Source organism: Thamnophis elegans, chromosome 1 (genome assembly GCF_009769535.1).
Source record: "Thamnophis elegans isolate rThaEle1 chromosome 1, rThaEle1.pri, whole genome shotgun sequence".
Lineage (NCBI taxonomy): Eukaryota > Metazoa > Chordata > Lepidosauria > Squamata > Colubridae > Thamnophis > Thamnophis elegans.
Window position 1 is genome coordinate 108,964,685 of NC_045541.1, and position 21,666 is coordinate 108,986,350.

Below are 21,666 nucleotides of genomic sequence, written 5' to 3' on the forward strand. Positions count from 1 at the left end.
CTGAGATCAGCAGGACGTGCCCTTCTCTATCACCGTCTCTATGGGACGGTTTAGGTCCAAAAGGACCATCCAGCAGCAGAGATATCGACAGCAATCCTGGGGCTCCAAGATTTCATGTCGTCTCGTTGCGACATCAGCCCCCCCCTCAGCATGTGGCTGTTCTTCAATTTACTAAAATTATTTAAAATGTATGTAGGTTTAAGAGTTTTATACACAATATATCTCACACTTGTCAAGGTATTCTACAGTGAATGCCTGAATTTTCTAGTTACAAACAAGCTGCATTATATCAATCAATGCTTTAACATATCTCAAAGGCAGAGGAAGAAGCATACAAAGTAAGTCATATACTTAGCGTACCAGAAGGCACAATCATTAAATAAAATTCTCCTTAATTTGATAAAAACACACTAAATTAAAAAAATATAAAAGCAAAACTTTTAAAAATAATATAGGCATATGCCTGACTCCATCTTCAGAAAAATATGTTGTAAAGATCAATAAAATCTTTAATCTTAACAAAGGTAATGCTGTTTTGGATGACAACATTATAATTTAGGTTGGGGGGGCATATTGTTCCAATAATTACAAATAAATTCCAGAATAGTATCAGCTTTAGGTCTCTTACAGCCAAAAAAAAAAAAAAGAATCCTGTATTTTCTGCAAAACCTGCTAATCTGTTATGGTATTAGTTCGCAGCTGGTATCTATATGAACTTTAGAGAAAGAATCCAAGAGTAGAGATCAATACAATCCTGTCCATCTTCTCATCACAAAGCGTCCTGAGCCAAGGCTTATTATTCTTAAAAGGAAAATGATGCACTAGGGACTCTCTTGCTGGGAGGCATCTCTTCTACCGATTGAATGGTCTGGCAAAGAAATTGGGTCAACCTCCCATAATGCATGATAAGGCTGAAGCTATGTAGCTAGTAGGACTAAAATTTTGATTTAAAGTGCCTCACAGAAGGTGAAAGTGCTTCACAGAAACTACAAATACTTTATAATGTATTTTAATAGATGATTAATTAATGATTACACCAAACTATAAAGCTTTAAGTCTGCATATTACGATTGTTCTTTGTTGAAGTTATTACTTATTAGAAAATTTGGCACTGACAAAAATGTGTTACTTTCGGATTAATAATTGCTATTCCGCCCAATGGGTTTATTCAACCGTAACTTTTGTGCACATCTACGTACAACTGGAAAATCAGTTTAGACTTTTATTGCAAAGCATATTTAAGCTGAAATGGAAGGTAAATCTGTAAATAGAGCAAGGAACCAAGGGATGGGATTTCACTAGTGGGCATGCTTATTTTTTGAAGATACCAACCAGTTATCTAAAATAAAATAATTAAAAATCTAATCAATAACCAAAGCCTAAATTTAAATCTGATGCAGTCTTATGTTTTGTCAAGGACGTGTTAATAATGTTCTTTTAATCTCACCTATTTGTACCTGAGTATATGCTCCTTTCTGGAACTGTTTTTGCTTTACAAATTTTTAAAAGTATTGATTCTGTCTATTGGTCAGCTCCATTCTTTTTTATTGATACATGTTGCTTTTTAGTAATGTCTTAGATCTGCTATGGAGTTGGATGGCCTCAACATTGAAATAATTAATAAATAAAATAAAAAAATTATAAGACATACATAAGAGGTGAAAGCTATCTTTCTGATACTGTGCTGTTAGGAAAGTATTTACTAATTGAGTTACGCTTAGCCCTTTCAACATAGTTGTGATTCAGCAAAATATAGAAAGCCACAGCTTTCCTATTCCTACCAAAATTTCTAATTTTTATCAGAACTTAGAGAAAACCAGTATAAAGGATTGTAGCAACTGAACACTTGAATCATGGCACATTCAAGTGGAAATGTCATCTGAAACCCCATTAAAAACCCAGAAGAGAAGAGAGGAAATTGGCTGGCTCCACAGTATTATGAGTCAGATTTGTATCTTTGATTTTAATTATTCTTATTCAATATATATTTCCACCACAAAGCAATGAAAAATGATGTGCCTCATCTTTAAATTATACAAGAGAAGAAAAATGAACTATAAGGTCTTTGATTCTATCCTGAACTTCAGTTGCACCCAGAAGAAACATCTTAAAAGTTTTTTATTACTTCTAGAATTCAGGTCAATCTCTGAAACGAGGCTCTTCCCTTTCCTTACAACAATGACACAGATTTGCAAGCAAAGTTAGTCAGATTTTCCTCTTTTCACAATCCCCAAATATACCTCAAGCCCATTTAACTGTAGTGATAATTTAGGTTAAAAAACCCAATAAAATTTCATCATAAAAAAGATTTAAATTTAATTCCAAATAAACTACTGAAAATGAACAAATGGTTAGAAAGTTTCTAGTAAAATCAAAGTTTATTATAATCTTCAAGTTTTAAATCATGCCACTTACTCTGGTCGGCAAATCACCAGATCCCCTTTATTAGTGCCATAAGCTAATCCTAAACCCGGCTCAGGTAACCAGCGAGCAGAATTTATGCTGACGTGTCTCCTTTGATCGGCAGGCATTGGGTACAAGACATTGAACACTCTCTAAAACAAGAGAAACAAAATAGAATAACAATGATTCAAACATACAAAACTAAGTTTGGAAGAAGATCACATCCTGCAAATAAAATAAGTAATATGAAACAAAGTGAAAAATTTAGTATCAATCATCCTCAACATTAAAAAATTTGACAGCCTTCTTTTCAGCAAAACAACTCCAAGTATTAACAAGTCTTGGGACTGGGATGGAGATCAGAATTTTATTAAGCCTCTCTACAAACATCAGCAAATATCACAGACCCAAAGATTCATACATTATAAAAAATACATAGGTGCTTCAGTTCTCTATTGCAGAAAAACACAAAACTGGTATGTATCAAAGTTGAAACATCAGAGAATGTTGTAAACCAGAATTTTAAAAGAGAGAATGGAGTGGGGAGAAGAAATCATGCTTAGTAAATATTTATGTTTAAGTCATGTGATTTCTTAATTTATTGACTCTTACTTCTTTATCCTCTGATCATTTAAGGACATGAGGATATTTTTGATGCATGTATGTGTGAGTGTGCACACATTATTATCAGACCAATAAATCTATGGCAAGGGGAAAATCTCTTCCTTCAAGGTTATGAACTGTAACTGTAATCTATCAGTCCAGAGCAGTTTGGTAGATAAGGTCTTTCCAGTCTAGGACTGAGATGATTGGCTAGTTACTCAACTAGTTTGTATATCTAGAACCTAGCTCTTCTTAGTCCTGGTCCAGCACCTTACTCATTACATCAAAATGGCTCTAGTGTGTTTGTGTATAGGAGTGAGTATTAAAAAAAAGGGGATAAGGATAACAACTGAGAAGTTAATAGTGATATATGAATAAACTTTCACACCAATAAAAGGAATGTTAGTAGAATACATAATAACTTTGCCCACTTTAAAAAAACATTCAAATAAATGTTTTGGGGCATTTTATCTTCTCCAAAAGTAAGTGGCATTTGGAGAACTTCAATGTAATTTGAGACTGTCAACTCTTTGGTGTTATCATTAATACCAACATGATTTCAGCATACCTGTCCTATTCTCTTGACTGTGTAACAAAGAATCCAATATACACTGATTGTATCTGTTGCCATGGAGATTATGGTATGCACTCCAGTTTTAATGGGGCTATAACAATAAGCCTTTTATAAGAGCCAAGTAGCGTTTATTCAGAAAAATAAGCACTGTTTTAAGATGTAAGAGGGGAGAAAATACACTAGGGGATCATAATGCAAACTTGCTTTATTAATAAACAATTTATCTTAGGCAAATGCTTCTTGCTAAGATATGTGGCTGGAAATGACTCCTTGAATCTAGCAATTGCTATACCACACTTACTGTTCATTTCCATTGGGAAATTGTAATCCATCTGCATCTATCAAAAGAACTCAACTTCTTCACAAACATCAATTAATTGTCTATGAGAGCATAGCTCCATATGGCCTAAATCATCCATGCCAGAGATGCTTAATATTGTGAATTATAGGAAGGAGGATGGTTCTCACCACCATGGTGGCCAAACCTCCCTGCAGGATTAGGGGGAAATCTCCACTCTACTGCACTGTTTTGAGGAGAGAATTTATCCTCCTATTCCTTATCTTTCCAGAAAAAACAAAAACAAATCCAAAATTAATTTCCCCTGATATATCTATCATTATCAGATAAATAGAAACAAAACTATAATCTCTTTTTTTAAATATACTTGATGTGAGAATAAAGCACACGTACATTTTTAAAAGATTTTTAAAAAGCAGCTTTATTGGAATAAAATATAGAACAACTGTTCAATGATCGGGTATATTTGTTTAATTCCCACTATACAAATACTCCAAATAGGATTAAGGAAAAAACGCTGATTTAGGATGTATCTATTCATACTTACACCAAAGATAACATTTCCTCTCTTATTCTATAGCAAATTTTCTATCAAATGTCACATCACCCAATGATATCCTAATTTCATCTCTTTGTCAATTTACCTTGTCAGAACAACAGTAATTGCAACATAAGCTGTCTTCTTGGTATAGCTGACTTGTTCCTCACAAGAACACTCTGTAGGATACAGAGATTACTCTTGTGTAGAGTGCTCCTGAGTATTTTGCCTAGCTTGCTATGATGAGATTAACCACAATGCCTTCCTATTGACTTTCCCAAACCAAAATGACTTTCACTTCTTTTTTTCCAGGATCTGCTCTTACGCCTTTGTTTATTTTTCTTCCAAATCTATGAATTTGTTGTCGGAAATCTAAGCCCTCAAATATTGCTTTCTAAATTCAATCTTTCTAGGTAGTAAGTGCACACCTTGGGACTTGTGTTACTTAGCTGGCTATTAACTTGAACCTTTTCTTTAGCCTTTAAGCCACCTAATATACCATTGGCCTGTCGGAGACAAATAATAGTCTTAAGTTTTCCACACAGTTCTGAAAAGTTTATTAGATACAACAGACAACAAACAGTCTGATGATCCTGAGGGGGAAGGAGACAATCAGACTGCTGCCTTTTCCCTGGTATACTACAGTCTTTTAAAGTGTTAAATCTTCTCTGCATATTCAATAGTTTCACATAGACCGAAAAATCAATCCACAGCAATCTTGTTTATATCTTTGCTGTATTTCAGCTCATAAATGTATAAACTTAAGTCCATTCTCATCTGAACTGATTCCCAAGCAAAATAGCAGTCAAACTAGCTCTTCGTATTGTTGCTCTAAACCAGAATAAATAACTGAAAATAAGCAAATATCCTTGAAGCAACAAGGACATTTAATAACCTGAATCATAAAATGAATATGTAGTAAGTCTCTACTACATGTACTATATATTGTGCTTGTGTACTATTTTTAACAAGTTAATTCAGTGCACAAAAGTTAAAACAAACTCTTCTTGATATTGGTAATGAGAACAAGATAAAGCCATTGTCATAAACCTGAAAGAATTCCACATCAGGTTCTATAGAATTGAAGGAGAATTATAGATAATAAAGCAACAGGAAAAGCAAAACAAACCTAGCAATTGCAGGGCGGGCAACAGGGATAGTAAGGTCATAAAAAGAAGTGGATAGATGCAAAGGGAAAGAAGTTGGGAATGGAAAAACTACAATGTTTCTTATATGTGCTATATGAAGTTAAAATTAGTGTTTTATCCACAGGTTTGATACTATGAGATTATTTTTCACTGAGAATTTGTTTAAAATTCTTTTAAAAAAACTTGATAGGATTAAAATGATCAACAATATGGAATATTAAGTTGGCTGTCTTTATTATTATTTTAATAATTATTTATTATAATAATTATTATTATACTTATTATAATTATTACTATTATTTAGTAAGAAATTGAAACTGAATATGAACAAAAAATACCATGTTTCCCCGAAAATACGATATGTCCTGATAATAAGGCCATGCCACATTTTTCTGCTGGGAAAAAATATAATCCCTCCCCCACAAATAAGTCCCCTGGATAACCCCCACCTCCGGCCAGTCAGAGCGCCGCCCACCAACCTAGCGGTGTCCTGAAGGTGTCAAGCTGCGAGAACCGGGGGGTGGGGGAAGTGATTGCATTGCTTGGCGCCTTCGGAACATCACTAGGTTGGTGAGCAGCGCTGTGCCCAGCTGAAGAGGGGGTTGCCGGGCGGCTGCTCTCTTGCGAGTGGGCTCCCAAAGAGCCGGGCACAGCCTCATGGGCAAATGGCTGTGTTGCACTGTCGCAGCAGCGCAACACAACAGCCATGAAGCGACCACACTCACGAACAGCCACCTGGTAAACCCCCTTTCCAGCTGGGCACAGCGCCATTCACTGACACATGAGGCTGTGCCTGTCTTTGGGAGCTCGCTTGCAAGAGAGCAGCCACCCAGCACCCCCAAAACAATAAACCCTCCCCTCATAATAAGGCCCAAGCCAAATTTTGTGAGGAAAAAGAAAATAAGACTCTGTCTTATTTTCAGGGAAACATGGCATTTTGTAAGAAGATGGGGACTGGTCATTCAAAAAACTTTCTCATTCAGTTCCGATGTACAGAACATTTTAAATTAGTTAAAGAAATATAAATGGAGTATGTTTCTTGATTTTTCCTGGACTATACGTCCTTTTGATTTCACAATTTGCCAGTTCCTAAGCTGCAAAGCACTCTTCAGATCTGTTGACCTACAACTTCCATAATCTCTAACCAATATAGATAATGGTTGTATTCTCTGGAACCAATAACATTACTGTCCAATAATCTGAAATTTAGAGAAAATTGTTGTAATGTGTCACCAAGCTAAACAGGAAGGCTAATGAACCAAGATTCTAAGTTTTTTCAAAATAAGCAGGAATCCCAGTGAGAGTTACATTATGTAACTCTCAAAAAAGCAGTTATTAATTTTTTTCTACCTAGCTGATAGTTGACAGTCACTTAAAAGCATTTTCTACATAATTATCTGGTCTGTTCCTAAGAAGGGATATATGATCATTCTTACTAGAACACTTTGCCAGATTACTTAATGTGAGATTCAATAGTTGGCAGATAAGCAATGAATGACAATTTACAAATCAACCACTCAGAAATGACAATACTTCAGCTGCTTTCTAAGCCTACCTTTATAATGTACTTAAGCAGCTTTTAACATTGTCATGGAGATATTGTTTCAATTGATGGTTTGGGTTAAATAATGCACATTTTCTATTTGGTTTGCTTGACCTTACTGAAAGATTAATTCAGGTTCAAAGTCCATCTCATTCAAAATAAAATAAAATAGAGAAATCCCCCTTTTTCAAAAAGGGTTGGTGGAAGTCATATAAATCCTCATAAATGGGGACACAACATATTTCCTGTATCTGTGTCTTCTCTGGGAGCTTTCAGGGAAGGTAGACTGTATACACTATTTCTCTTAACACTTTCAAATGTACCTTCCTATAACTGCTGAATGCCAAGCCTTGGATAACTCCTAAAGCACTGTATCGAGTCATTTATACTGCAATTAATTAAATTCCTTGAGGATGATTTGAGCTCCATATATAGCTATCCTAAGTCAGCCCATCAAGGTAGACCAGATAAGAAACAATACTATATAGCTATTGTAACAGAACTTGCACATTGGAATGTTGTTTCCCTTAGTCTTATCTTATCTTTATGTGAATTGGGTAAGGGTATCCTTTGAGACCTTTCTCAAGTTATTTTCTTGGCCTGGGCTCAAGCCCCTCTTATCTGACTATTGTCTTGATAGCAGCTCTTCCTCCAATCCTGCAAGACCATTCCTTATTTCCTCCACACCATATCTGAAATCTCAATTAGAATGAAACAGCCATGTGATGTTTCCTGGTAGTCAATGTAGCTCATTCAAAACAAGCTTTCAAAGTACAAAATTAATTTCTACATATCAGTCTAGCTATAACTTCATTTGCTGCATTTCTCTGGATGCTCCATACCAGGTCTGGGCTTCAGATTTTGTCAATCCTGATCCGAATTAAAAGGATGACTCTACTGAGGTGGGGCTCTTGAAAGCTGCATCTGAATCCTAGAATTAGAATGACTTATTGAAGATACATGGATATTAATTCCAAGACAGTGCAGAATAGAAAAATCCTAATTAAGATCTGTTTGAAAACTGAGCAATATAATGAAGAAGAGCCCAGCCTTGATAACTGATTCCACTGCTGAACTGAGCTGTAAGGAAATATTTTTGCCAGTGTTTACTGCTATTATATTTGTCTTAACATTTAACGTTATTCCACCATTGTTGTTTTCACAATGAGCTCTAAATCTACGATACTTTTGCCTAACAATGTGATGTCATTTTTAAATGTTAACTTCTGATTTTGATTCCAGTTACCATTGCATACAGTTTTGCCATTCTTCTAATATATTTGGGATACAAGTTACCTAGAAATGGGAACAATATTATATTATCTCACACTATCATAAACAATAGTTTTACAAATTCAGTTCTAAAAGAAGAAGGTGCTCAAAAATTCTCAAGATGTTTTGGCAAACATATGGATCTTAATATACTATGTTCTGACATGGTCTACATAATGAAGGGCCTGCTCCATTCAATAATGCAAAAGTAACCCTTTTTATTGTTTTCTTGCTGACTCCATTACGCATTTTATGGTAGCTATCTGATCTGGTGAGATCTATTTGGCATTTCACTCTCCAAATATAGACTCCTACTTAAACATATGCTGGATTGTTTAGAATCTGCTTTTTTAATTCAGGATAAATGTTACACTACACTCAGCGTTAGTTTTTCTTGCAATAAAAAAATACAGTCTATCATGGTTGCTATTGTCACATGTTCATACTTCCTCCTCTTCTTCAATTAAGTCCTTCCCTGTTGTATAGCTGATCACCTTCTTTCCTCTTTTTTTTCAAGGAAGACAAGAAATTTGAAAAAGATTGTGTTTGGCAGAATCTGTCTTCTAACGGTGTTAGGATAATTAAAGTCTGCCATCTGATGCTTCGTTAGTGTTTTAAAAATGTATAGGGTTGAAAACAAAGCGTGCTTCCAAAAATCTGTAATTTCTCCCAAAGCTCATAGTATAAGCCAATTCTGGGGTGGATAGGGATCTATTCAAAATGGATAATTTTATGAGATCCCCTAATTGCACCTTTCTGGAAGGGTAAGAAGTAATATATTGGAAAATTATTCTATATTTTTAAGAGTTGATAGGGGATGGGTTTTTTCCCATGTTGTTGTTTATGAAATCTGAAAGACTGTAGCATTGGTTGAATGTTCAATTTCTTCTGTCGATATCACTGATTGCTTCACATCTACTAATCATTAGTCTTCTACTGTGCTTTCTGCATCTTTGGAACAGAACATCAAACATTCTTGAGTCATTTTTGCTTAGACTTTTATTTATTTCCCATCCTCCCCTACACATTCTTCTCATTTTTTGCAAATGTTGCTTAGGATTTTTTCCATGATAAATTCCGTTTTCATGCAAATGTATATATAAAACTGTAACAAAAATGAAATTATTTACTCCCTCAAACTTGAATCCCCCGCCCCCAAGAATCACTCTTGTTTTCCTTCTGAAGTTGTACAAATTTCTTAAGTAGGACATCTCCATGCTGCATATTGGGTTTTTTAGTTGAACCAGTCCTGAATTAAATCCAATGGTGAATACCCATCCTTATTTCAAATCCTATGTTCTCTGCAAATTTTCATTTGGGTAGCATGCCTGCAACAGAAATATGCTCAGTTTACAAATATCTTAATTGTAACAGTATGTGAGAGTAGTCTTGGGAGCCAAGAGGAAAGAGGGGCTCTTCTGCCTAATTAGAAAAGGTTCAGTCCAAATTTCCAAGGACCAAGTTTCAATTGGCTCCATACGTTCCTAACATAGTATTAAGAGGCAGGCAGGACTGACTAAACTTGAAACTGACACAAGGATTTGCATTATTGCATACTGTTTAAAGTTTCAGCCTTTTCTGATGTTTTTTTTGTTTTTTGTTTTTTTTGCAAAACCTACAATATTGGGCTTCTCCAGGGAGGCCTTTTTAATGATGGGCTATGACTGAGCAATCATCACACTTAAGAAATGTACCTGAGAGATTTGGAAGCTCAACTGGACCAACCTGCCCTACCCAGGAATTACTTTCTGAGCAGCTGCACCCCCTCTCTCAATTTTTAAGGCCAGGAAGTATTAAGACTATATAATTGTCCATAAACTCTGAAAAGTACCGGCCTTAGCATGTTTTAATAATTTTCTTACAGCAATATTTAAAGGCAGATATAGAAAAAAAATCTCCTATGAGTTAATACTATATCCTTATGAAAACATATTTATTGAATCCATAGCCCACATTCTAATATCTTTTTTGTCTTTTTTATAAGAATGCAAAGTTCCCTACTTTACAATGCATCCAGGCAATTCTTATTTATTCTATCTACAGTTACTACTATCAGACCAATATGATTTAGTTTCTAAGAATGTGGCCAAATTTTGCCATACTTTTTAAAGCCAGAGATGCTCTGAATCAGGGGTAGGTTCCAGCAAGCACTACTGCTGGTTCGCTTGTGTGCGCGCATGTGCAGTGCAATTAAAATTGTTTTAACCAGTTCAGGGGCGTGGCAGACCTAGGTCACTGCCGGGTCCAGGGACCCAGGCCGCCAAACCACTACCCATTTGGCCAAACTGGTCCGAACCGGTAGGAACCCAACACTGCTCTGAATGCATCCAGAATCCTGCTATAAACTACAGCTTTATTTTGTTTCATCTGCTGTTAATTTTTTGTAGTCTGGTTGGTGTCCATAATAAAATAAATACTTGTAAGGGTTACACTGAAATTTGTCAATTAAGAAGTTATGTGTGATTTTTAATTGTGAGCTGAAAGAGCATCATTAAAACCAAAATTAAATGTTATTGTGTTCTCATTTGTCAAACTTCTAATTAGCAATGGCAATGAACAGATGAAAGGGTAACGAAGCAGAGTAAAACTTTGGAAGAACACTTGAAAATATAACACATGAAATATAAAGAAGCCATTTAACTAGTCTGGAATTGACATTTTTACAGGCTAATCAAGTAGAGACCTTGTATTTCATACCACTTTTCTTTAACACATTGTTTAATCATTTAGAAGAGAGAAGGGAAAGAGAACAAAATATTAATGAAAGAAAACAGACTTCTTAAACTTTTAAATAATGGACAATAACAGTCTTGAACAGCTTTGCGGCTTATTGTAAATATTTTTCTGGTTTTTTTTGGAAAGAAAATATATAAAGGATGAGTATAATCTCATCTGACTCAAAATACATAGAATCATGTGACTTAGTTTTTTTGAACTCCAGCAAAATCCTATAGTTTCATATCACGGCCACCTTAAGACACAGAAATAAGAATAGGTGAAAAACAACTGTGTAGACCTAGGTCTTCAAATTGCTGAAATGCTAAATGAAAACTTCAGATGACCTCAGAAATCTAGTCCATAATATTTACAGTGCGTTCAGAAAGTATTCAGACCCCCTTCACTTTTGTTCAATTTTGGTATGCTGCAGCCTGATTCTATAGTTGTTGAATTTCATTTTTTCTCACTAATCTACACTTAGTATCCCATAATGACTAAGTAAAATGGAGTTTCAGAATTATCTGTAAATTTATTAAAATGAAAAAACTAAAATATCACATTGGCATAAGTATCCAGACCCTTTGCAACACCACTTGAAGTTTAGCTCAGGTGCCCCCTATTTCTCTTGATTATTGCGGACATGTTTCTACACCTTGATTGGAGTCAACCTGTGGTAAATTAAATTGACTGGACATGATTTGAAAAAGCACACACCTCTCTATAGAAGGCCTCACAGCTGACAATGCATGCTGTAGCAGAGCAAAAGCCATGAGGTCTAAGAAACTGCCTGCAGAGCTCACAGACAGGGTTATTGCAAGGCACAGATCTGGAGAAACCTATAATAAAATTTCTGCTGCACTGAAGGGTCCTAAGAATACAGTGGCCTTCGTAATTCTCAATTGAAAGAAGTTTGGCACAACAAGGACTCTTCCAAGAGCAGGACACCCGGTCAAACTGAACAATTGGGGGAGAAGGGCCTTAGTAAGAGAAGTGACCAAGAACCCAATGGTCACTCTGATTGAGTTCCAGAGATCCTGTGTGGAAATAGGGCAGAGTTCCTGAAGGACAACCATCACTGCAGCCCTCCACTGATCTGGGCTTTATGGCAGACGGGCTAGATGGAAGCCACTCCTTAGTGCAAAATATGAAAGCCAGCCTGGAGTTTATTTAAAAAAAAGCACCTGAAGGACTCTCAGACTGTGAGGAACAAGATTCTCTGGTCTGATGAAACCAAAACTGAACTGTCTGACCTCAATTCTAAACGTTATGTCTGGAAAAAACTAGGCACCACTAATTACCTGCCCAATACCATCCCAACAGTGAAGCATAGTGGTAGCAGCATCATGCTGTGGGGGTGTTTTTCAGGAACAGGGACTGGGAGACTGGTCAGGGTTGAAGGAAAGCTGAATGGTACACGGGTATCCTCAATGAAAACCTGTTTCACAGCGCTCAGGACCTCAGATTGGGCCAAAGGTTCACTTTCCAACATGACAATGATCCTAAGCACGCAGCTAAGATGACACAGGAATGACTTAGGGACAACTCTGGGAAAGTTCTAGAGTGGCCCAGACGGAGCCCTGACTTGAACCCTATTGACCATCTTTGGAGGGACCTGAAAATGGCTATCCGGCATCAGACACCATTCAAACTGTCTGAGTTTGAGAGGATATGCAAGGAAGAATGGCAGAAAATCCCCCAATCCAGGCATGTCACATCATACCCAAAAACTCAAGGCTGTAATTGATGCCAAAGGTGCTTCAACAAGGTACTGAGTGAAGGGTCTGATGCCAATGTGCTATTTTAGGTTTTTTCTTTTAATATATTTACAGACATTTCTAAAATTTTGCTTTCATTTTGTCATTATGGGGTACTGAGTGTAGATTAAGAAGAAAAAAAATGAATTTCAACAAGTGTAGAAACAGGTTGCAGCATAACAAAATTGACAAAAGTGAAAGGGGTCTGAATACTTTCTGAATGCACTGTATAATAGGGAAGTTAGAACAGTTAGAGACTGGACTGGGATAAGAGAGACCTAGATTCAAGCCACTGGATCATAATACTGTACAATAGCAGAGTTGGAAGGGACCTTAGAGGTCTTCTAGTCCAACCCCCTGCCTAGGCAGGAAACTCTATACCGTTCCAGACAAATGGCTATCCAACAGCTTCTTAAAAACTTCCAGTGTTGGGGCATTCACAATTTCTGGAGGCAAGCTGTTCCACTGATTAATTGTCCTAACTGTCAGGAAATTTCTCCTCAGTTCTAAGTTACTTCTCTCCTTGATTAGTTTCCACTCATTGCTTCTTGTTCTACCCTCAGGTTCCTTGGAGAATAGTTTGACTCCCTCTTCTTTGTGGCAACCCCTGAGATATTGGAACACTGCTATCATGTCTCCCCTAGTCCTTATTTTCATTAAACTAGACATACCCAGTTCCTGCAACCGTTCTTCATATGTCTTAGTCTCCAGTCCCCTAATCATCTTTGCTGCTCTTCTCTGCACTCTTTCTAGAATCTCCACATCTTTTTTACACCGTGGCGACCACAACTGAATGCAGTATTCCAAGTGTGGCCTTACCAAGGCATTATAAAGTAGCACTAACACTTCACGTGATCTTGATTCTATCCTTCTGTTTATGTAGCCTAGAACTGTGTTGGCTTTTTTGGCAGCTGCTGCACACTGCTGGCTCATAAAATACGGTACTTTGTAACCATCCTAGGGCATGCTGTCAGGATCCAGCATTCCTGAGGGAATGAAATTTAGGGATTTTATTGCTACTTCGGCACCACTGGCCTACTGCTGTTCAGCACCAGTGCCATACTTATGTGATCCTCATTTTCAACATTCCCTGACAGTTTCACACAAGTCAGTGGGGAACCTGAAAAAAAAACCCAATATGATTGCCAATGCTCCTAGCCAACTTTGCACTAACAAAGTCTTCGTTTTTGGGAAACCTGCAGGAAGAAAGTCAATGGAAAAATGGTGCAGACTGTCAACAGAAAGAGAACACTGTCTGAAACGGGGACTGAAGTGTCCCCACAGTTGTAAGAGAAGGCATGCTGCCAAGCAATCGAGTTTAGATGACAGCAGGGGTGCTGTAACAAATGTAACTTCAGGAAGGAGTTGTAACTCCCTTAATTCAGTGCCATCACAATTTTGAATGGCCACTTTGTCATTATGCAAGACCTGTCTTGGTTTCAATTAAACCTGTCTTAGAAATGGACTAATAATAATCAAATATTCATCTACTGCTATTGCTATTGCTATTTGATGTTGTTATGCATTTATTACTTATTATTACTTTACATTTGTCTAAGCTTGTTTTATTTGTGTAAACTGCTTTTGTGATGCTTCTTTGTACAACACATAGCACCGCAAGTTTGGCCTATATATTTTTTAAAATATACGAACATACTAAGAATTGTTTCTCTTTCGTGGAGAGTTGATCTGCCATCAGAGTCAAGTTAGGCATTTCCCAAAATTTTAACATGCTAAGCCCAGAATATTCACCATTATTAGGTTAGGATCAGACCAAGAAAGACTGCTCTTGTTTTCAAAACACCTCTGTTTGCTTTCAATAACATCAATAGATACTAAAATCAGGTTAATATGTATCATTTTCACATTATTTCTGTACAATTAACATGCTTTCTCAGGAGAAAAGTCATTTTTTTCCAGAAATATTTCATTCCTATCACCATCTCAAATTTAAGCCCTAAGATTTAAACACTGAGCTCCTTTCCTGAGAGGTCTGTCTGCCTTTATTTCAAATCAAATAGTAATTGTAATTTATTTTTTATTCTGTGCCATTTTCTTTTAGTTCTGCATTCCCATAATTCTATATCATCTTATCTGTTATTAAGAAAAGGCTGATCAATAAAAATTCAATGCAAACCAGTTTGAAGTAGCATTATTATATTTTGAATGGACAACCTGGATAACAATTTCTTGAGCTACAGATTACAATATTTGAAATCAATATTATTGTAGGTGATTAAATTCACAAAGAAGGAAAACCCCAAGCACCTTCCCCTGTTTTTGAATAAAAAATTAGTGGGGTACTTTTACTGAAGGGATAAAAGTAGTTTTCTATATAAAGGGAATTCCATTAGGACAGGTGTTTTTCATCAAAGCTGCCTCCAATTCAACCTCAATTTATTCAAATGTTCTCCTAACTCTCCATAATGTCCTTTCTCCTTCTGTATCTTTTACAATTTCTGCTTGACTGTTTCTTTATTTGCTTTCTCTCTAACCCTCTTTGTTTTTCCCAACTTTATTTTCCCACGTTTGCTGCCAACTGTAGCTCATTTTGAAAACTAAACACAGTGTTGTTTTATCAGTAGATGGAGCTATGGCTGTTGAATTTCAGTGTTTTATCACTCTCAACTGACAAAAAATAATGCCGTAGGCTTTGTTTTACTGCTGTAATTACAACAATACCCAAGAATGTATGAAACAAAATAAAGTAACAATATAAAACACATCACAGTATAATAAATGACAAAATTAAAACAATAATTTTGAAAAGTTGCCACAGCCAAAGTAGTCTTTGAGGTAGTATGCAAAGGGTAATTTTGTCATCAAGACAATAAAAGTACTATATCCTAACTCTCTGCTATGAACTCCCTTATAGGCTTTTCACAATTACAAAAGAAATTAAACAAGTTCATTTTTTAAACATTGAGAATTATTTAGTACTGAGGAGTAATAACATATACATTATAATTGATTTTGCTAACAATTTAACAATTAATTTTAATGCAGATTTAGTACACGATTATTCTTTAGAAGCTATTTGATAAAACTGTCAAGGTCCAAAAAAGCATGGAATTATAAGTGCCCAAATAAAATAAGAAACTTCATTCAGTATTTAATAAGATTTGGGGTGATTTCCAATTAAATAAATGGCCTGTTTGAGCAAGAACTTAATATTTACACTTTCTTTTATCTTAAAGAGTATAGAGAAAGGATCAATTATACGAAAATATGATTTAAAGTAATAATTTTTTAAATAAATGTAGGATTTGAAGGCTAATAATACATTGTGATTTAGGTTTATCAGAGTAACATGTTTTCTGAAGAAGCACTTCATTTCTAAACACTAACATTTAACATTAATATCAACCAATGTTACATGAATAACTGACAAATGTTATTTTCAAGGTAAACCAATTAATCCTATTTGGACTGGATGTCTGCTCTTTATTTACCCCTATTTAACATAGACCCACTGACTCATTAAAGAGACCTATTTCTATTAAACAACATTAAACATTCATCTGGTGGTAATATTTCATTCTTATACTATTTCTGCCAATAATAATGTTCCCATAGTAATTCCTGCTACTTGTCTATTTATTCTAATAACCCAAAAAAATCAGTGGCAGTGAAAAGCCAACGTAGTGAAAAAGCAAGACTGTTACCTTCCACAATCTTTTAAAGAGCTTTGCTTCATTAATATACCAATCTGTTTCCAAATAAACATACGGAGGTAGTTAAACAGGTAACACCACTTACCCTCATTGAAGTCTCTCCTCCATGTGGTTGCTGAAGCCTGAAAACCTGAGCCACCATATGTTCTGTAGATGGGTGCAACAAGATGCGACGAGAAGCCAATCCTACCATGACATACCTGCCCATTGGGGACAAGCTCACAGAAATGGCATTGGGACCTAGGCATGAATCAAACCATAATAAACATCTTCATTAATGAATCCTTGCTTCTGATCCTCCTTCTTTTTCCGTTTCCCTTATGTAGACTGCTATTAATCTTAAAAAAAACTTTGCTTATATTACCTTAGTCAACTAATAGCAGTAGCCAAAATTCAAGATCAAATTTAGTTAAGCAAATACATCATAGTAATCACATGGTATATTTCACCACAGTTGCTACCAAATCAATCTACAGTTGGGATTATTTTTTCTATGCAATTATTACATATATCAGTTTGATGTCAGGGAAAAATGTACTTTCTAAGATATTGTTAACAGTCTTGATAGCTTTCCCAAATCTTTGACACATAATCTCTTACCAAATCGCTTCGTATACAGCATTTCACCCAAGTTGTGTGGGGCAAGGGAATAGACTGCAAGTATCCCCTCATCAGGAAATCCTCGCTGACTGCTAGGAATGAAAGCTGCTAAAAGCTGCCCATCTGCAGAAATATCACAGCTGGCATCATTGTATATCTTGCAGTTCTGAACAAGCACATTCACAGATGCTACACAGGGGAAAAAAGAGAAGAGTCTAGAATTTAATTCAGAACAGCAGCAAAATCTTGAGTCATTTATATGTTTTTCTAGTACCACTAAATTAATTCTAAAAGATTTGTTATCTATATGAATGTGTTAGTCAGTAATGCAGAATTCAGACGAATAAAACCTTTTCTCCTTAAGATGGCAATTGAATTTATATATATTCCCAGTTATTTTTTCTTTATTTTTATTAATATATTATTTTCACTTTAATATTTGTTATGTTAATTCTTTGACTGACTGTAAATTCTAGAATATGAGCATCTGAAGATATCTGCAACAAATGCTATTGAAGTTAACAAATCCTCATTTTGAAGTTTTGGGACTTTAATATACTGTATTTTTCAGAGTATAAGACGCACCCTAATTATGAGGGAGGAAATCAGGGAAAAAACCTTTCTGCCTCTTTCCCAGCAGCATCCATAGCATTCATCTGGCTAACATCTTTGCTGCCTCAGTTGGAGCATGATTCCCAAAGCTACCTGGGGAACTGTGATGAAAGCCTTTTCAATGAAAGAGATGCGCATTTCATGGTGGATACAATTTGGGGGTGGCAGGTGGGGCAGGGAATGGGGTGCCCTGGCAGCTGCTTCTTAGAGCCCACACCCTTAAGTGATGCTGCCAGAGACCATGGTTTCGCACCCCCTCTCCCGGATAAAAGCCGACAGGAGAGGAGAGGCAGCGTGCCGGGCGAAGTTTCACCACCCCCACCCCAACGAGCGAGAGGAGGGGAGAGTCCAGCAGCGTGCGGGGCACTTCTTCGCCACTGGCAGGGATGCCGGGCACCCCATCCCCTGCCCCACCTGCCACCCCCAAATTGTGCCCCACTACGAATGGGGTGCCCGGCATCCATGCCAGTGGTGAAGAAGTGCCCCAGGCGCTGCTGGACTCTTCCCTCCCCTTGCTTGTTGGGGCGGGGGTGGTGAAACTTCACCCGGCACGCTGCCTCTCCTCTCCTGTCGGCTGTTATCCAGGAGAGGGGACGCAAAACCATGGTCGCTGGCAGTGACACTTAAGGGCGTGGGCTCTAAGAAGCGGCTGCCAGGGTACCCCATTCTCTGCCCCACCTGCCACCCCCAAATTGTACCCCACCGTGAAATGCGCATCTTAATAGAGCCACGACGCGGGTTTCCTTTGCTGTCTGTGCACTCTGGGTGGCCAGCAGCCAAGTCGCCAAGCCGGCAATCAGCCAGTTGCCTCTAATCTGCCTGCCCTGTGTCCACGGCCAGCTCCTTTGACCGACTGCGCTGGCAGCACGTGCTGGAACAGCCTGCCACCTGAAACACGATGCACTTGTTTGGCCTCTGAATGCACCCTTTTTGGACTCAGGGAGGGGACCCTGCAGCCCGAAAAGGCTTTCATCGCAGTTCCCCAGGCAGGTTCAGGAATCAGGCGCCATGTGAAAGTGAGGATCCCCGTCGCATGGAACCCTCCAAAAATGTGATGCGTGGAGCGGGTGGGTAGAGCTACATTCAGAGTATAAGACGCACCCAGGTAACTCTCCACTCAAGTTATGGGACCTTGAGTTTTCATAACATAGCTCTACCTTTAAGTCAAGAAAAATTAACCATGGTTATTGAGTAAACCATATTAGTCAAATTTATAAATTAATCTGAATCATAGCTGGTGGGTTTTAATATTGTGCTAAGTCAATGTCCTCAAATCAGGAGTTTATATCGGTGCACCTACCCATTGTTTCCTTAGCCTCCTGTTTTTAATTTTCCTTCTAACAGTCTTACTTTATTTGGCTCCATGTTGTTTGTTTCTTAAAGTTTTCTTTTCCCCACTTCTTTTGTGCTAATTATATAGAGGAACCTTTTTCCATGGGTATTTGGTTTTCACTACTGCCTTCTCTGTACCTTACTGCTTCCCCCTCCCCTATCTTTTCCTTAGCTGCATTTTTTATCTCATGGATCAGTAGTCAAATTTACTAGTGATATCCCCTTTGTCAGCAATCTGTCTTTTATTTGTCTTTTAATTTCCACTTCCTAATGAAATCCTATAGAGATATGGTAGTTCTTGACTTATAAGCAGTCATTTAATGATCATTCAAACTTCTGACAGACTTTTAAAAAGCTACTTAGTACCTGTCCTCAAAGTTATGACTGCAGAATTCCCCTTGGAAGTTGTGATTCGAATCTAATGATTCGCTTTATGACTATTGTAAAAACAGTTGTAAAAATGAGCCCAGTCATGTGGTGCCTCAACTTTCAACCACAACTTATGACCAAAATTCTTGACTCTGTTGTGTTTGTAAGTGGACAACTACCTGTATCAGTTCAGTTTCCCTACTATGTGCTCACTACACCTACCAATCCTATATCAGTAGACAACTTTGTCTCAATGAAACTGGATTCTCATTGTACTTACAATCTATCTTCAAGCACTCTGTTCTTCCAATTTAATTTTTCCTAACATTTACTATCTTTGTTGTTACTTACATAACACTATATTATGGACTTCAGCTTCAAGTTTACAATGACCAGCTGTCTGCAAGTGCTTTTTCTAGCTAGGTAAATTAAAATTATGAATTATTACCAGCAGTTCTCCCTTACCCATAGTAATTGGGACTAGGAACTCCAGCGCTAAGTAAGTTCATCATAAGCATGATGCTACATAACCACACCAACCTATGACAGTAGTTCTGGCAATCCTAGTTGCCATCATAGGGTAGATACCACACAGTCACAGGACTCCAGTCATGTGTTTTGTGTCCTTCTGTCCATTAACTTTGCTTGTTAGAAGCTGGCAGTAAAAGTTGCAATAGTGATCACATCATCCCGGGATGCTGCAATGTTGTAATTGTGGGCTGGTTGCCTAGCATCAAATTATGATCGCATGACTGCAAGGACACTGCAATGGCCACAACTATCTGGACCCATTGTAAGTATCCCTCATTCAGCATTATCATAACTTCAAATGGGCACTGAACAAGTGGATGTTAAATGGGGATTACTTGTATAATATCTGCCAACATAAGCATTTTTGAGAATGAAGAGTTTTCAACAGGAAAAGTGCTGCAACAGCACTAGTCAGCTTTAATTCTCTTTTATCAAACACTTATGCACAATACTGAAGGAAGTCCAGAATTGTCAATGAAAAATACACTTAGTACCTTGCATTCCTTAGCTAACACAGAAATTAACAATAGCAACAACACTAATTATTCTTAACAACTCACTTTTTTAATTGGTGGTTTTTAGTTATGCACCTCATTCCCTGTTGAGCAGCATGCAAAAGGAGCATTTACAAAATCACTATTATTATTAAAATTTGACCTATGATAATATGGTGACAAGATTTCTGACTAGCTGTCAAATGATGGCTGTGGACTACTATTGATACATTTTTACCTCAAACATCCAATATAATGTATTTATAGCCACATGTAATATGATCCTCATCAGATCTATAACCTGAAGAAGCAGGCAACGCAGACAGCAAATATTATAATACTTTAGATCAAAGCCACATTAAATTTATGCATATTTGCAATCAAATCCAGTTTCTACAACTAGTAATGATCTTCCCACAATGCAGTTTTTCAAACTACCTGAAAATCTTTCTAGACCCAATCTCGCTTTTATTTAATTTGTCTCCTGCAAGTAAGCAGAAAGTATCCAAGTATCTGTTCTGAATTAAGCCAGTAAGAAACTCTTTTCAGAGAGGTTCATGTGCTACCCCATCAAAACTTTAGCATAACTATATTTGTGTTTGATTCTGTATTTAATAACGGCAGCAAGACTCTTGGTGGCGCAGTATTGGAAGAAGAAAGATTTACCTACAATTCAAGAATGGACTTTGAAAGTTATGAACTTAGCCGAAATGGCCAAAATCTCAGCATATCTCAAAGAACATTCAAACGAGAGATATAAACGAGACTGGAAAAAGTGGATTGATTACATAAAAAGTAAATATGGGACTAAGAAACTCCAGATAGCTTATGCTTAGTATCAGTAATAATTTAAATTGTTTAAAATTTGGGTAACAGTAAGAAGCTGAGTTCAATGTAGAGATATTTTAGACTATGATTGTTCAAAAATTATACCACGTATGGTCTTTGGGAAGTCGGGGGGAGGGAAGGGAGGTGGGGATTCAGGGGGAGGGGGGAGGGGGGAAATACAATATGTGTTAAATTCCATGATTGTATTTGTATACTGTGGCTTTTCAATGTTAGTGCGAAAATAGAACAAACCGAATATACTGGAAGGTAATAGATACCGAAGGAAAGAGTCGAGTGAAAGAAGAAGGAGGGTGGAGAGGGTGAGAGAGAGGAGGAGGAGAAGGGAGGGAGGGAATGGAGAGGGAGTGATAGGGT

General features: G+C 37.0%; 1 protein-coding gene across 7 annotated transcripts in view; it reads right to left on the minus strand.

The window, feature by feature from the left end:
- AMBRA1 (autophagy and beclin 1 regulator 1) overlaps positions 1 to 21,666 on the minus strand; it is a 138,538-nt gene that overhangs the window by 25,406 nt on the left and 91,466 nt on the right. For all 7 annotated transcript variants that reach the window (XM_032226825.1, XM_032226840.1, XM_032226801.1 and 4 more), the window contains 3 exons: positions 17,126 to 17,314; positions 16,611 to 16,765; positions 2,416 to 2,555 (listed from right to left, as the gene is read on the minus strand). In XM_032226825.1, the coding sequence (XP_032082716.1) occupies positions 2,416 to 2,555; positions 16,611 to 16,765; positions 17,126 to 17,314 (484 nt within the window). The remainder of the gene's footprint in view (positions 1 to 2,415; positions 2,556 to 16,610; positions 16,766 to 17,125; positions 17,315 to 21,666) is intronic.